The sequence below is a fragment of the Oncorhynchus masou genome, chromosome 17 (assembly GCF_036934945.1).
Source record: "Oncorhynchus masou masou isolate Uvic2021 chromosome 17, UVic_Omas_1.1, whole genome shotgun sequence".
Lineage (NCBI taxonomy): Eukaryota > Metazoa > Chordata > Actinopteri > Salmoniformes > Salmonidae > Oncorhynchus > Oncorhynchus masou.
The window spans coordinates 29,806,059-29,822,886 of NC_088228.1; the positions used below are offsets into that span (position 1 = coordinate 29,806,059).

At 42.1% G+C, this 16,828-nt stretch overlaps 2 protein-coding genes across 3 annotated transcripts in view; one reads left to right on the forward strand and one right to left on the reverse strand.

Moving 5' to 3' along the window:
- spidr (scaffold protein involved in DNA repair) overlaps positions 1–14,636 on the forward strand; it is an 84,140-nt gene extending 69,504 nt beyond the window's left edge. For both annotated transcript variants that reach the window (XM_064992984.1, XM_064992985.1), the window contains 9 exons: positions 3,928–4,015; positions 4,228–4,368; positions 4,561–4,620; positions 5,418–5,628; positions 5,908–6,144; positions 7,575–7,668; positions 7,834–7,948; positions 8,358–8,411; positions 14,148–14,636. In XM_064992984.1, coding sequence (XP_064849056.1) covers positions 3,928–4,015; positions 4,228–4,368; positions 4,561–4,620; positions 5,418–5,628; positions 5,908–6,144; positions 7,575–7,668; positions 7,834–7,948; positions 8,358–8,411; positions 14,148–14,267 — 1,120 coding nt within the window. In that variant the 3' untranslated portion in view covers positions 14,268–14,636. The remainder of the gene's footprint in view (positions 1–3,927; positions 4,016–4,227; positions 4,369–4,560; positions 4,621–5,417; positions 5,629–5,907; positions 6,145–7,574; positions 7,669–7,833; positions 7,949–8,357; positions 8,412–14,147) is intronic.
- Positions 14,637–14,833: 197 nt separating this feature from the next.
- Positions 14,834–16,343, reverse strand: cebpd (CCAAT enhancer binding protein delta). Its single transcript, XM_064992988.1, has one exon. It carries the CDS (start codon positions 16,108–16,110, stop codon positions 15,196–15,198), a length of 915 nt encoding a protein of 304 aa, XP_064849060.1. The 5' UTR covers positions 16,111–16,343; the 3' UTR covers positions 14,834–15,195.
- Positions 16,344–16,828: the final 485 nt, after the last annotated feature.

Here is a 16,828-nt window from a genome sequence, read left to right on the forward strand (position 1 = left end):
GACTCAACCCACTCAAGTTATGCACCCCTCCTAGGGGGGAAGAGTCCCCAAAAATATATGCAGCATTTAAAGGTCCCCAAGAACACATTGGCCTCCATCATTCTTAAATGGCAGAAGTTTAGAACTACCAAGACTCTTCCTAGAGCTTGCTGCCCGGCCAAACTGAGAAATTGGGGGAGAAGGGTCTTGGTCAGGAAGGTTACCAAGAACCCGATGGTCACTGTCAGCTCCAGAGTTCCTCTGTGGAGATGGGAGAACCTTCCAGAAGGAAAACCATCTCTGCAGCACTCCACCAATCAGGCCTTTATGATAGAGTGGCCAGACGGAAGCCACTCCTCAGTAAAAGGCACACGACAACCCGCTTGGAGATTGCCAAAAGGAATGTAAAAAGGCTCTCAGACCATGAGAAACAAGACTCTCTGGTCTGATGAAACCAAGAATGATCTCTTTGGCCTGAATGCCAAGTGTCACGTCTGGAGGAAACCTGACACCATCCCTAAGGTGAAGCATGGTGGTGGCAGCATCATGCTGTGGGAATGTTTTTCAGCTGCAAGGACTGGGAGACTAGTAAGGATTAAAGGAAAGATGAAGGGAGCAAAGTACAGAGCGATCCTTAGGATCTCAGACTGTGATGAAGGTTCACCTTCCAACAGGCAGCGACCTTAAGCACACAGCCAAGACAACACAGGAGTGGTTTAGGGACAAGTCTTTGAATGTCCTTGAGCAACCCAGTCAGAGCCTTGCCTTGAACCCGATCGAAATCTCTGGAGAGACCTGAAAAAAGCTGTGCAGCGACGCTCCCAATCCAACCTGACAGCTTGAGAGGATCTGCAGAGAAGCATGGGAGAAACTCCCCAAGTACAGGTGTGCCATGCTTATAGCATCATACCCAAGCAGCTCAAGCTGCTTCAACAAAGTACATAGTAAAACGTCTGAATACTTATGTAAATGTGATATTTCAGTTTTTGTATTTTTTTGGTTGTCATTATGGCATTATGGGGTGTTGTGTGTAGGGGGGAAAAACGATGTAATCCATTTTAGAATAAGTCTGTAACGTAGCAAAATGTGGAAAAAGTGGAGGGGTCTAAATACCTTCCCGAATACACTCTAACTCTCATAACTTTCCAACCTGAGTTCAAGATGGCCACCCGCTGATCATCCTGCCATGTCACTGTCCCATGTTTACATGTAAAGTGATACATCATTGGTGCTCGCACTGGACCTATGATTTACTTTCTACAGTCAGGAGCTCAGATTAGAAACATTTTGGAGAACTGGTGTGGGGACATTTGGAGGAGGGGTTAGTGTGTTTACGGCTTCATTTATGCCAGAAAGCATCCCATAATGTGGTGGGGAGGCGGGGGTTGTTGTCTACAGTCCGCCATGATGGATATATCCCCTTCAGGAGCAAGCACCTCTATGCCCTATGCACTTGAGGTCAAGGTGGTGCGATAACTATATTAGTTACACCTGTAAAACCCTCTGATTTCCTGAAGTGCGTAGTTTAGGTGTCAATTTGGGATTGGTCCTAACGCATGTAGCCACCATCTTATACTCTTATCTTAAACAAAACATTTCTGCCATATCAGGGCTCTACACTGACTTTTAAAAAACATATTTTTTTTAACAATGAACACTTATGCTGCTAAGTTGAAAAATGTAGGCGCACACAAAGAAACATAGGAGCACAATGAAAAATATTTGAGGTATTAAAGCTAGAATCCTTCGTTTTTCTTGGCGGACTGGGGCTCCTAAATTAAAATTCCAAGTAGCACTGTGGAACCCTGCATATACAGTAGCTGGGGCTTGATCTTTTAATTAGCCTTTATCAAAGCTTAAACAAGTGTTTTTGATGTGTTGGCACTTAAGAATCTCAATTTGAATCATCATTAAATCAACAATTAGATCATGTTACTGTAATCATGTCAAATCAGTTTTTGATAAATGTTAGTGTTGTCACTGAGTCCTTGACTCCCTCTTTTCAGTACTCACATACGACTGTACTTAAACTGCATTCTTCAGTAGGCAAATCAGCCTACTTGTACAATGTTACAATAAAGCTACAGAAAGGTCTCGGTAACAAAGTCAGTGTTGTGTGAGGTGAACTCATTCTTCATCCTGACCTGTTGGACCAGCCCGGGGTGCAGAGCCAGTTCTGTACACAGACACCCTGTGGAACCGGTTTTTAACAACCAATGAGGCAGACTGAGTTCACAGCACCAAAGAGGAGGAATAGTAATGACATCAATCCAACCTCTCTCACACACACATACACACACACACACATACACTGACTAACTGGTAGCCCTGAACTCAAGGACAGGTTTAATTTATTTTGTTTCTGGGCATTTAGGTTGGGGTTGAAGCATCGCCATTTTCGGTCTTCCTTTGTTGGTCCCCTAGTTGAATTGTCTAGACGGGCACCTCAAAGCAACACCCAGGCCCTCAGGTGTCAAAATTGTCAGTTGAAACCGACAATTGAAACCAATAGAAGACAGACTTGTTTTTGTGTGTGATTTACATAGCGCGGGTGAAAAGATGCTTTGGTGATGAAATTTCACTTCATTATGTTATAAAATACATTTATAACATAATTTTACCAAGACAAATATGATTCTTCATGTTCTGAATCGTTCAGTGGGGTCTTTCTCTAACATGTCATTAACATTAAATCCAAGAAGTCGGATTTCGTAACATAATACATCCGATAACAAGTACTGGGCTCTGTTGCCCCGAACTGAATGAATTGTTAAAGGTTTTGACAATAAAAGTCTTGTGGTACGCTCAGTGCTCCGTTGACATTCCAGAGATACGCTTGTTTTTGTGAGAACTCTTTTAAAACTGTTGCATTAATATGAAAAGCTTATACTAAACTATGAAAATGTTTAGTGTCACGTCTCAAAATCGATATCTATCTCACCTCTATGTGGTTTTATGTCCTCCGGATTTGAGAAGAAAGACAAGTTCAACAGTGAGCCTGTCAGTCTAAATTCTGTCAGTCTAAATTCTCGCACAGCATCTGTGCTAGCTGACACAATGCTATTTTCCAGATTTATTACTACTTTTTTTTTCTGGCCTCCATTGAGTCACTCATTTAGTCACTCTAATTTTGGCCAGGGTACAAACTACAATAACTTTTGAATGGATTATGATCGAGACATAAGGTTGGGACCATTCATTTTCTTAGAAGAGTATCTACACAATTAAAATGATTTTACTCATTGGTCTAAATACGTGTTTTTGATTGGACACCCTACATATGGTTAAATGTTTTGGTGTGTGTAAGAAATGTTTTCTTCATATACACAGTTTACAGCGGGTATGAAAGGTGCAGCGAAATGCTTATGTAATAGCTCCCTCAACAATGCAGTACATTAATCAATAATAGCGATGAAAAGGGTCACAATAACAAGTAGTAGAAGTAATAGACAAATGAAATTGGTATGCATAGTAATAATGGGCTGTATTTACAAATATAAAGTGGGTAGTGGAATCAATAGTATATAAAAGAACAGCAGCAGTGTGAGTTCTGAGTGGGGGTGTGTTTTGTTTATGGGTGTTTGTGTAAGGGTTGGATGTGTGAGTAGTCTGTGCAAATCATCTCTATGGTGCATATAGGCTCTCTGCAAAAAGTCTTTACGCTGCAGGTCTATGCAGGGAGACGGCTAGGCTTGTCTTTTCAGCAGTCAGATTGCTAGTGATAAAGAGGTGCGAGAGAGAGCGCGAGAGTGTGTCTCTCGCACCAGTCTCGGCATGTTTTCTGTTGATTCGGTGAAAGCTAAAAAGTGCCCTGTCTTAACAGATCTGTCATTCCGTAAAAGGGAAACCAACTGATATTGTTGCACCTCCCTCTCTGTATACCCTGTCGTTCACTGTCTTTTCCCTTTCCAACCCCTCTCTCACTTTCTTCTGCTCTCGCTCTCACAGGTGGACCAGACTCTTCAGCCTGATAGACAGCCTCTGGCCACCAGTGATGCCTTTCAAAGTACTTGGAGAAAACCAGAGCTGTCAAGGTGTAGGTTATTCAATATTCCGTTGTGAATCATATCCTGCCTTTTCCCGCAATTGAAACTCAATTAGGTGAATAATGTATATACAGTATTTCCATTTGATATTGAGAACCCATGTTATTATGGTTAATTTATGTTAGAATAAGAAACTGGCTATGAATACTGCCTGCACGTAGTGGATTATAATCTTGATTCTGTGTGTTTGTTTTGTTTGTAGGACAGCAGACACAAAGGCCCAGCCCCAAGCTTCTGTTACCTGCTGTCAGGCCAAGAGGGCTCTGTGGAGCCTGTAGAGGGACAGCCTTTATCCTCTCTATACCTGCCTCCTACAGAACAAACCCTCAGAGACATACTGCAGGTAACTAGTGACACACAGAGAGAGAGAGGGTGAGAACTGAATTCTAACTCTCTGTTTACCTCCCCAACTATTCCTCCAAACATTTGAGTTGTTGAGACCAGATGACACATTTTTCCTTCGCTCTGACTTTGTTGAGCCAGTGGCAATCGATCAAATATGAATTGTAGTAACGGCCTGTCACATCTATTTCAGTGTGAGCTCAACAGCCATCGTTGTAGCTTTGTCGCCACTGTCATCTACAAGAGAAACCAGGTACTTTCAAATGCATCCTTGGATTTCAATGAGAATGTATAGTCTGACTGAGAAACTGTTAACTGTGATATCTATCTTATTAGAGACGGGTAGATGTAACACAACATATTTTAAAGAGTTGACAGGAACATGATCACATCCTGCTGTGGTGGACAGTGGGGAATAATTTGAACTTGCTGTGTTGACAAGACGAGGCAAACTGCCTTCACCATCTGTATGCATTTTAACCTACATTATCTACCAGGTGTTTTACAATTATTATTATTTATTTTTTTACTGTTGATCTGTGAAACCTTTACACTTTGACCACCGGGAGGGAGATAACAGGCCCAGAACAGAGCGTGTGGCGAAGTCCAACGCTTTTTGTCTATACCACTCTGCTTTTCATGTCAGTCATCAAATGGATGAGTCTGAGCAACCAGACTGAGCCAGCAGAGACTCATGCTTTTTGTTTGATGCACATACAGATACAGACAGAAAGGTGTTTATTCACTAAGACACTTAGAATTTAGAAAGTAAGCTCATAGTCTCCCACACCATTTTTCTCTCTCTCTCTCTCTCTCTCTCTCTCACTCTCTCTCTCTCTCTCTCTTTCTCTCTCTCTCTCTCTCTCTCGTTGTCTCACACTCTCTCGTTGTCTCTCTTTCTCGCGTTGTCTCTCTCTCGCCTTGTTTCTCTAATAATCTACACTAATGACTGATCCCCTCTTTCTCTTCCTCTCTTTATTATAATCTTGGTTGATATGAATGATAGCCCCCACCATCTCTGACTGTCCCCCCCATCTCTCTCCCCTCCAGTCTCAGAGTAGTGATCAGAGCCCAGGGGAGGTTTGGCTGGTGGTGACTGACCCCAGTTTGCAGGAGGAGCAGCAGTCTGATGGGCCACCATGCAGACGAACGCTGGCTGTGTGTGTGACCACTTCCTGTGTGCTCACTTCCTCTGTCGCCAAGGCAATAAGCACCTCCAGCACCTTCCGCTTGTCATTCAGGGATGCAGTCAGAGAGCATGGTACTGTTTTACTGCAATATCATGGTTACTCCCCAAATGGCACCCTATTCCCTATGTAGTGCACTTCATATGGAATAGGGTTCCATTTGGGACGCATACATGGTGTTATTCATCTAGTCTGTCACTATATAGTGTATATTGCATTAGCCACTATGTATTGTATACTGTAGGACATCTGAAGTCACGTGGCTACTGCTTCCCCAAACCTTAATAATGAAAGCACCTCCAATGTCAGGTCAAACTACTGTTTTATGAAGCTATGCAATGATTTCTCTCCAGGTGGGATCCTGTGTGTGGAGCAGTCAGTTGTGCAGCTGCAGCCTCTGGTATCAGTGTGCTGCCCACATACCGAGATCACGCTGGGCCCAGGGTCTCTGTCATTGTCCCAGGCAAAGCCCTTACCTCAGCCCCTACCTCAATCCCAGCCCCATGTCCTTCCTCAGGCCTTACCACAACATGTGATGCTGGATCCCCTGGGTCCGGAAACACCACCCAACTCCCTCTGCACGTTCTCGGGTCAGTCACGCTCTCCTCTTTGATCAATTATTTTTCAGGGTTAGCCTGGATAATTGTTTTATTGGAGAGACAGACAAACAGTTTTGAGTGGGTTGTGGCTGTTGCCTGTTTGTATTTGTTACTTTGTGCGAGACAGAGGGGCCTTCTTGTGTTTAGTCGAAGGCATTGTGTTCTTCCATTCTCATTCACAGTTTCCCTCAAGTGGTTGAGCCACTGGTTGTGACAACCTTTCAAGGCCCACCAATGCAACTAGCTGTGGACTATCTATCTGTAATCAAGTGATGATACTGTTATCCTAAACTCAGTGATAATGGTATGAATCTGATTAAGGGATCCAATCAAACGACAGAGCTCTTAAGCCCTTAAGATACTGGCACAAAATGCATTCACTGTCTGTCTACAGTCTATTTTATATGCAACTCAGGGAATCTTGAGTAAGTCACGATAAGTTGCATCTGTTAGCACCCTGTGTCACAGGAGAGATCAAAGGTGAAACTGTGAACCCTTTGGATTAGTTCAGGTCTCTCTCACTCGTCTTCCATGTTGGATCAGCTGGCTGAATAAAACAAACACCAATGCCTGATTCACACTATTCACGCCAACCCGAATGCTGTGCTGAACCCGTGCTTTGCTGGCTCAGATAGTTTATTTTCAAATGGTCATTTCCAGCACGGCTTCAGACGCTATGGTAGATGCATAACCAGGCCAGCACGGTACAGTTGTGCTTGGCTCTGTAGTGTAAAATAGGGTATTTTTTCTCTATTTTTTATTTTTTTTTACCTTTTATTTAACTAGGCATGTCAGTTAAGAACAAGTTCTTGTTTTCAATGACGGCCTAGGAACCATGGGTTAACTGCCTTGTTCAGGAGCAAAACGACAGAGTTGTACCTCGTCAGCTCAGGGATTTGATCTTGCAACCTTTCGGTTACTAGTCCAACGCTCTAACCACAAGGCTACCTGCCATATAATGTGTCTTCATCTGCACTCGTAAGCGAGTTCTAACTTATGGCAGTTTGCCTGGCTCTGTGTGAAGGCAGAATCTTTATTTTTATTGGTTGGTAAATATGTATGTATTTTACATAAGCTGTGTGTTGGGGGGGGGGCATATGTCTACTTGTTAACTATGATTGTGTCAGTTCTTTAAGGGAGTAAACACTTGCTATCCATTTCAATGCACAGATAAGAATATCTGGGGCTGCAAACTTGATTGTTTTCCCTTTGACCCTAAAGTGTCATTCTTATCTTCTTACTGAGCTTGTTTTATCTTCTCCTTTTTTAATCCATACCGCAGTGACCTCAAGAATATTGATACAATTGTTACACTGCTCAGTCCCAGTTTCCACCCATGTGGCTTGCCAGTTTAGTCAGTGTGGTGCCCTATAGAGGTTTGTTTCTCTGGCTAGTGCTGATGGTTGTGTTGGTGATTGTAGGTGTGATAGTTGGTGTGAATGAGGACACGGCCTACTCCTGGCCAGTCTGCAGCCTGTGTGGGAGCGACCGCTTGGAGATGGCACCCCAAAAGCCGTAAGTCTTCAGTTCACCTGCTGATGACCTATAGGGGATAAGCCTAATTAACTGATTGAATCTTATTGGTTTACCAATAGAATAACTTCATTTTTTCACAAAGGGAACTTGTGTATTGTGGTTGAAATGTGATGTCAGTATCTGCATTATGTCTGTTGTCCCCAGTCAAGCATTCCTTTGTGTTGCTTGTGATTCACTGGTTGACCAACCAACCATGAACATGCAGCTTGAAGTGTTCATGAATTGTTCTACACTAAGAGACTTCACTGTGAAAGTAAAGGTGAGACAAGATTTTGAGTTTAGGTTGTGTGTTGGCAAATGTCTGTGTTTTCAATGTGTGACATAGCAGTGCATAAGTATAAAGTAATATAAAGGGAAGGTTGATCTAATCTTAATCAAGATGTGGTCTCAGATATTTTCACTTGAAGTGTATACCAATTGTTCTGTATTTTCTTAGTGTCACTGTCAAATATAGTCTTAGATTGTATCATTAATGGAAACATGAAACTGTTGAAAACGCTATGACAAAGTCAATGCTCATAACAGCTTATTACGTTATTATAAGGTATGTGCTGCAATGTAATATGACATAATTGAATAAAACCGCTAATATGAAGAAGCTTAGTTTGACAGTCCAATCCAGACCATTTATTCAACTAGTATGGTGACTATTCTCTACTGTTTTCTAGCTCCAGCAGAGCACCATCATGTCTGTGTTGAACTGTGCAGCCTCTGGCCATGAGGTGAGCTCTCTCTCTTTCTCACATGTTATGTAATACGCTGTACCTGCCTCTCAGTTTAGTGCACCGATATAGCATTTTGATCCTCCTATGTGTCAGACTGTCAGTATGTTTGCTGAAAGTGACATCATTGTCATCTGTCTGATATCCCATAGTTAGACTGTGTTAAGGGAGCTGTTTAGAACAATGGCGGGACTTACTCACACAGATCAATACTGTAAGAAGACCCAAATGATACTAGTATCGCTGGAGTTGGATCTATATTTCCTTCTAATCTACAAACACTGGTGTCACCACATACCACCATCAAAGCCAAACATCTAAATATATGGCTCTGACCACCATATACAGTGCATTCGTAAAGTATTCAGACCCCTTCCCTTTTCCCATATTTTGTAACGTTACAGCCTTATTCTAAAACTGATTTGATAAATAAAAATCCTCATCAATCTACACAAAATACCCCATAATGACAAAGTGAAAACAGGTTTTTAGAAATGTTTGCAAATGTATTAAAAATTATAAACAGAAATACCTTATTTGCATACAGTACCAGTCCAAAGTTTGGACACACCTACTCAAGGGTTTTTCTTTATTTTTAACATTTTCGAAATAGCTCTGTTTGTTCTTCGCGTTTGGCTGAGAAATCGCCCGGAAGTTGCGGTCACCACAACGCCGAAAAATATTCCAAATTAGCTTCATAATATCGACAGAAACATGGCAAACGTTGTTTAGAATCCATCCTCAAGGTGTTTTTCTAATATCTATTCGATAATATATCTGTCAGGACAATTCATTTTTCACTAGGACCGATTGGAATAATGGCTACCTCTGTATTTTACGCGAGAATCTCTCTCGGAGCCACCATGTGACCACTTAAGCAATGTGGCTGCCTACGGTATTCTTCAACAGAAATGCGTAAAACTACGTCACAATGCGGTAGACACCTTGGGGAATACGTAGAAAGTGTAAGCTCGTTGATGGTACATTCACAGCCGAATAGGGAGTCATTATGAACGCAGCGCTTTCAAAACCTGGGGCACTTCCGGATTGGATTTTTCTCAGGCTTTTGCCTGCAACATCAGTTCTGTTATACTCAGACAATATCTTTACAGTTTTGGAAACGTTAGTGTTTTCTATCCAAAGCTGTCAATTATATGCATATTCTAGCATCTTTTCCTGACAAAACTTTTTTTTCCAAAAATGAAAATACTGCCCCCTAACACCAAGAGGTTAAACAAATCCAAATATATGTCATATTTGAGATTCTTCAAAATAGCCACACTTTGCCTTGATGACAGCTTTGCGCACTCTCGGCATTCTCTCAGCCAGCTTCAGGAGGTCGTCATCTGGAATGCATTTCAATTAACAGGTGTGCCTGGTTAAAAGTTAATTTGTGCAATTTATTTCCTTCTTATTGCGTGAGCCAATCAGTTGTGTTGTGACAAGGTAGGGTTGGTATACAGAAGATAGCCCTATATGGTAAAGGACGAAGTCCATATTATGGCAAGAACCGCTCAAATAAGCAAAGAGAAACGACAATCCATTACTTTAAGACATGAAGGTCAGTAAATCCGGAATCTTTCAAGAACTTTTAAAGTTTCTTCAAGTACAGTCGCAAAAACCATCGAGCTATGATGAAACTGGCTCTCGTGACGACCGCCACAGGAAAGGAAGACCTAGAGTTACCTCTGCTGCAGAGGATAAGTTCATTAGAGTTAACTGCACCTCAGACTTCATCCCAAATAAATACTTCACAGAGTTCAAGTAACAGACACATCTCAACATCAACTGTTCAGAGGAGACCGTGTGAATCAGGCCTTCATGGCCAAATTGCTGCAAAGAAACCACTACTAAGGAAACCAATAAGAAGACGAGACTTGCTTGGGCCAAGAAACACGAGCAATGGACATTAGACCAGTGGAAATCTGTATTTTGGTCTGATGAGTCCAAATATCACCCCTACCTTGTCACAACAAAACCGATTGGCTCACACATTAAGAATGAAAGAAATTGCACAAATGAACTTAATTAACTTTGTTAAAGCTGATTGAGAGAATGCCAAGACTGTGCGCAAAGCTGTCACCAAGGCAAAGGTTGGCAACTTTGAAGAATCTCAAATATAAAATATATTTTGATTTGTTTAACACATTTTTGGTTACTACATGATTCCATATGTGTTACTTCATAATTGTGATGTCTTCACTACTATTCTACTATGTAGAAAATAGTCAAAATAAATAAACTAAATGAGTAGGTGTGTCTAAACTTTTGACTGGTACTGTAAGTATTCAGACCCTTAGCTACAGTGCCTTGCGAAAGTATTCGGCCCCCTTGAAATTTGCGACTTTTGCCACATTTCAGGCTTCAAACATAAAGATATAAAACTACCGTTACCGTTTTATATCTTTATGTTTGAAGCCTGAAATGTGGCAAAAGGTCGCAAAGTTCAAGGGGGCCGAATACTTTCGCAAGGCACTGTATATGACTTGAAATTGAGCTTAGATACATCCTGTTTACATTGATCATCCTTGATGTTTCTACAACTTGATTGAAGTCCACCTGTGTTAAATTAAATTGATTGGTCATGATTTGGAAAGGCATACACTTGTTTCCATAAGGTCCCATAGTTGACAGTGCATGTCAGAGCAAAAACCAAGCCATGAGGTCAACGGAATTGTCCATAGAATTCTGAGACAGGATTGTGTCAAGGCATAGATCTGGGGAAGGGTACCAAAACATTTGTGCAGCATTGAAGGTCCCAAGAACACAGTGGCCTCCATCATTCTTAAATGGAAGATGTTTGGAACCACCAAGTCTTCCTAGAGCTGGCTGCCTGGCTAAACTGAGCAATCAGGGAGAAGGGCCTTGGTCAGGGAGTTGATCAATAACCTGATGTTCACTCTGACAGAGCTCCAGAGTTCCTCTGTGGAGATGGTAGTACCTCCCAGAAGGAAAACCATCTCTACGGCACTCCACCAATCAAGCCTTTATGGTAGAGTGGCCAGACGGAAGCCACTCCTCAGTAAAATGCACATGACAGCCCGCTTGGAGCTTGCCAAAAGGCATCTAACCATGCGAAACAAGATTCTCTGGTCTGATGAAACCAAGATTTAGCTCTTTGGCCTGAATGCCAAGCGTCACGTCTAGAGGAAACCTGGCGTCATCCCTACGGTGAAGCATGGTGGTGGCAGCATCATGCTGTGGCAATGTTTTTCAGTGGCAGGGACTGGAAGACTAGTCTGGATTGAGGGAAAGATGAACAGAGCAAAGTACAGAGAGATCCTTGATGAAAACCTGCTCCAGAGCGCTCAGGACCTCAGACTGGGGTGAAGGTTTGCCTTCCAACAAGACAACGACCCTTGGCACACAGTCAAGAAAACACAAGGACTGGCTTTGGGACAAGTTTCTGAATGTCCTTGAGTGGCCCAGCCAGAGCCCGAACATGAACCCAATCGAACATCTCTGAAGAGACCTGAAAATAGCTGTGTAACGGCGCTCCCCATCCAGCCTGACAGAGCTTGAAAAGGATCTGCAGAGAAGAATGGGAGAAACTCCCCAAATACTTGTGTGTCAAGCTTGTAGCGTCATACCCAAGAACACTCAAGGCTGTGATCTCTGCCAAAGGTGCCTTAAGAAAGTACTCAGAAAAGGGTCAGAACACTTATGTAAATGTGATATTTTTTAAATTATTATTATTTTTATAAATGAGCAAAAATGTCAACCTTATTTTTGTTTGTCATTATGGGGTATTGTGTGTTGATTGATGAGGGGGGAAAACGATTTAATCTATTTTAGGAAAAGGCTGTAACTTAACAAAATATGGAAAAAGTCTCGGGACCTGAATACTTTCTGAATGCACATAGTTGAGAACCTGGCTTACATCCATTATTGAGAACCAGGGCAAACCAACAATCCAGGTTAATTGAGGTGGATCAGCTCCACATACCCAATACAAATATTTTCTATTGAGTTATTGTCATTATAAATTATATTATAGAGTGTAACTAACTTTTGATGCTTAGTTTAGCTCCAACTTTTGTTCTCATTGTCTAACTTGTGTTTTAACGCATGTCTAACTTGTGTTTTTACAGTTGAAGTCCGAAGTTTACATACACATAGGTTACGCTCTTCTTCACATTTATGTTGCCTATTTGTATAGCTTCACAGTGTTTATTGAATGTTCTTAGGTAACATGTTTATTGTTAGCATGAGTGCTAGTTGTGACTCGGGTTACTACAGTTGAAGTCAGAAGTTTACATACACTTAGGTTGGAGTCATTAAAACTAGTTTTTCAAACACTCCACAAATGTCTTGTTAACAAACTATAGTTTTGGCCAGTCGGTTAGGACATCTACTTTATGCATGACACAAGTCATTTTTCCAACAATTGTTTACAGACATATTATTTCACTTATAATTCACTGTATCACAATTCCAGTGGGTCAGAAGTACATACACAAAGTTGACTGTGCCTTTATACAGCTTGGAAAATTCCAGAAAATTATGTCATGGCTTTAGAAGCTTCTGATAGGCTAATTGACATCATTTGAGTCAATGGGACAACACCATGGGCCCACGTAGCCGTCATACCGCTCAGGAAGGAGACGTGTTCTGTCTCTTAGAGATTAATGTACTTTGGTGCGAAAAGTTAAAATAAATCCCAGAACAACAGCAAAGGTCATTGTGAAGATACTGGAGGAAACGGGTACAAAAGTATCTATATCCACAGTTAAACAAGTCCTATATCGACATAACCTGAAAGGCTGCTCAGCAAGGAAGAAGCCACTGCTCCAAAACCGCCATTAAAAAAGCCAGACTACGGTTTGCAACTGCACATGGGGACGAAGATCATACTTTTTGGAGAAATGTCCTCTGGTCTGATGAAACAAAAATAGAACTGTTTGGCCATAATGACCATCGTTATGTTAGGAGGAAAAAGGGGGATGCTTGCAAGCCGAAGAACACCATCCCATCCGTGAAGCACAGGGGTGGCAGCATCATGTTGTGGGGGTGCTTTGCTGAAGGAGGGACTGGTGCACTTCGCAAAATAGATGGCATCATGAGGTAGGAAAATGATGTGGATATATTGAAGCAACATCTCAAGACATCAGTCAGGAAGTTAAAGCTTGTTCGCAAATGGGTCTTCCAAATGGACAATGACCCCAAGCACACTTACAAAGTTGGAGCAAAATGGCTTAAGGAAAACAAACCCAAGGTATTGGAGTAGTCATCTCAAAGCCCTGACCTCAATCCCATAGAAAATGTGTGGGCAGAACTGAAAAAGCGTGTGCGAGCAAGGAGGCCTACAAACCTGGCTCAGTTACACCATCTCTGTCAGGAGGAATGGACCAAAATTCACCAAACTTATTGTGGGAAGCTTGTGGAAGGCTCCCCGAAACGTTTGACCCAAGTTAAACAATTGAAAGGTAATGCTACCAAATACTAATTGAGTGTATGTAAACTTCTGGCCCACTGGGAATGTGATGAAAGAAATAAAAGCTGAAATAAATCATTCTCTCTACTATTATTCTGACATTTCACATTCTTAAAATAAAGTGGTGATCCTAACTGACCTAAGACAGGGAATTTTTTACTAGGATTCAATGTCAGGAATTGTGAAAACTGAGTTTAAATGTATTTGGCTAAGGTGTATGTAAACTTCTGACTTAAACTGTAAGTCTTACTCTTAGACTAGCCTATAGATCCATAGTTAGATTGATTGTTCATGTGCTGCAGTTCCAAGGTTACGAGGTGGAAAATGTGTTGGGGAAGGAGGTGGGCCCGCTCAGCGCTTACGTCCGCGTGGTCACCAGGAAACCTGCCCTGTCGATCGGTCTGGAAGAGATCTGCCTCTGAGGCTGTCAAAGTGTGGAGTGGGATCCTGTGAAATCAATCTGTAGGACTAGGAGGTCTCCTCAGCCCAGCCAGGCCCAGGCTCTCTGTACAGCGCATGAATAGTTAGGCTGGAAAAAAATAGATCTGTTTGTGTGTTACTGATATGTTAGGACCCTGGAGATGACAGCCCAAGGTTAGAACTGAAGGACCAGAGAGGAGTAACATATGTCAGACTTTGTCACGTGGGTCCAAATGGTGACTGTAAAAAAATGCCTGTTTGCTGTATATAGCCTCACATTTCTTTCAAAGTGTTCCCTTGAATATCTACCCCCTAATCTTTCTCTGAAGATGAATGGTGCTTATACTGTGTCAATAAACCTTGTATTATAAGTTAGTGTATTTGTCTACCTTTTTCTGTACTTTCTTCCACTAGCTGTGAAAATGTTATTCTAGAGAGGTGGCCCAACTACAACTGAGGTAGATTCTTGGCACCAGCAAATCCATATAAAACATACTTTAACCATGCCACGTAATGTATAATCACATATGTACTAATATGTTCATCCCAAACACACTCATAGACGATGTTGATTTGTATGACTTTTCAGCACTTTTATTAGAGATTCCATAATAGACAAATATTGAATGTTTTTTTTATATAAACTATATAAAATTCAAACATGCTCTTGCTCTTACAAAGTTTGGAATTATAAAACATGTACCATATCTGGTAGAACAACAACTAAATGAAGTAGTAAAATAATTTAATATAGAAAAAAAAAATCCCCCAAAAAGATTATGGCAACAATATGGGAGGAAGCCTACGTTTCCAGTACATTTCCAGTGCCATAAATGTAAGCTTGTTTATAATGCATCTGTTACAGATGGTAAGTCTGTGTTGAGGTATGTATTTCAAAAGTTCAGTTAATTAGAAAGTAAGATTAATTGGTCACCGCCTGGCCCCACCCGTGGTCCCCAAAAACGAGGAGCTGTGATTGGGAAGCTGCTTGAAGAAATCTCTCAGGCCAGTGAGCTCACTGGTTAGTTGATCGATAGTTTTGTGTAATCTGTCATTCTCTGAACCCAGTTCAAGCATTTTTTGCTGCATTTCCACGTTGCGTTGCTTTGCTTTGTCCCTACTTTTCCTCACTGCAACGTTATTCCTCTCGCGTCTCTGGCGGTACTCTTGGCTGTACCTGTCAAAATTCTTCTTCCCCTTCTCCTTGCCGACCTTCCGAGGAGAGGAGTGGGCTGATTGGCTTGAGAGGGGCTCTGGGGTTGATGGTGGTGTTGGTTGTCCCATGGGAAGGCTCACGGAGGTCTGCGCGCAGTTTTTGATCTGGGAAGGTAACGACGAGGACATGTCATTGTCGCTCCAGTCCGATTCCTGTTTAATCGGTGCACTGAAGACCCCCTTGTTGTCAAATCCACCCTTGAGCTTCCTCTCGAACTCTTTTTGGCTTCCAACTGCGTATGCGTTGGTTGAACAGTTTGACAGCTGCTGCATATTGCTGGACGACGTAGTCGAGCTTGGCATGTAGAAGTCTGTCTTCTCTTGCTTCACAGTGTTGAATAAGTCAAGGAAAAGTTCATCGTTGCAGAGTTCCAGGTGTGGTACTGCTGTCATCGACTCTATGTAGGAGCTGAAGTCGATGGCACTCTCGTCGTCGTACATTGCAGGGGCTGTGTTCAGCTCGGCCATGGTTGTGTCCTCGCCCGTGCCATGATCACTTCTCCCGGGTTTGCAGACCCCCTGAAGACCGCTGCTCAGCTTATTGTCGTAGAAGTTTGTAGGCTCCATCGCCCAACTCATGTTGCATTGTGGAGACACGCACTGAGAATCCAGGCTGTATATATCACACATGAACTCTGCTTTCTGCCCTCGTGGGATCGGACGTCAATAGATTTCGTTACTTAGTAGCCAGGTAGTTGGAACAAGCTTGATACAATGTATCACGCTCACTCTATTACTGGAGCGTCCTCTTCCCTTTTCCCAACGTTGCTTCTTTTAAGTGGTGTTTAGGTTTATTCTAAAATAGTGGCGGTATATTACGGTCTGTAACTTATCTGAAGTCTCTGTATTTCGCGGAGTGTATTTTGTATCTTTCCTCTGCTTACGTCAAAGGTTTACCTCCCCCTTTGACAAGCCAGTAGAGTCTAGTTTGAATCACGTGGTCTCCCTAGCTCCCATTTGAGGAGAGAAGGGTGTGCGCACATGCCACCCTCTTTCTATACTACGAGTGTATTGGGGGGATTCGATTATGATGATCCGCGGGGCCACCAGTCTATGACCCGTGAGGTCAATGGGCAAAAGAGATGAGGTTGCTGCGCCCTCTCAAATCGAACAGTAATCTGCGCCGCTCTGCCATGTCAACGATGCAGCATAATGCATTGTCCAAAAACACATCACTTTTCTATAAATATATGTTTGAATTTTAAATCTAGATTTCATTGGTAAGGCAGTTAAGTGTTTTTCTCAAAGTGATCACTTGCATGTGAAAACATAGAATCCTACTCATTATGCCACATGCTTAATTACTTAACTTTAGTTTTGAGGCGACTACGCCGTGGGCTTTAAACGG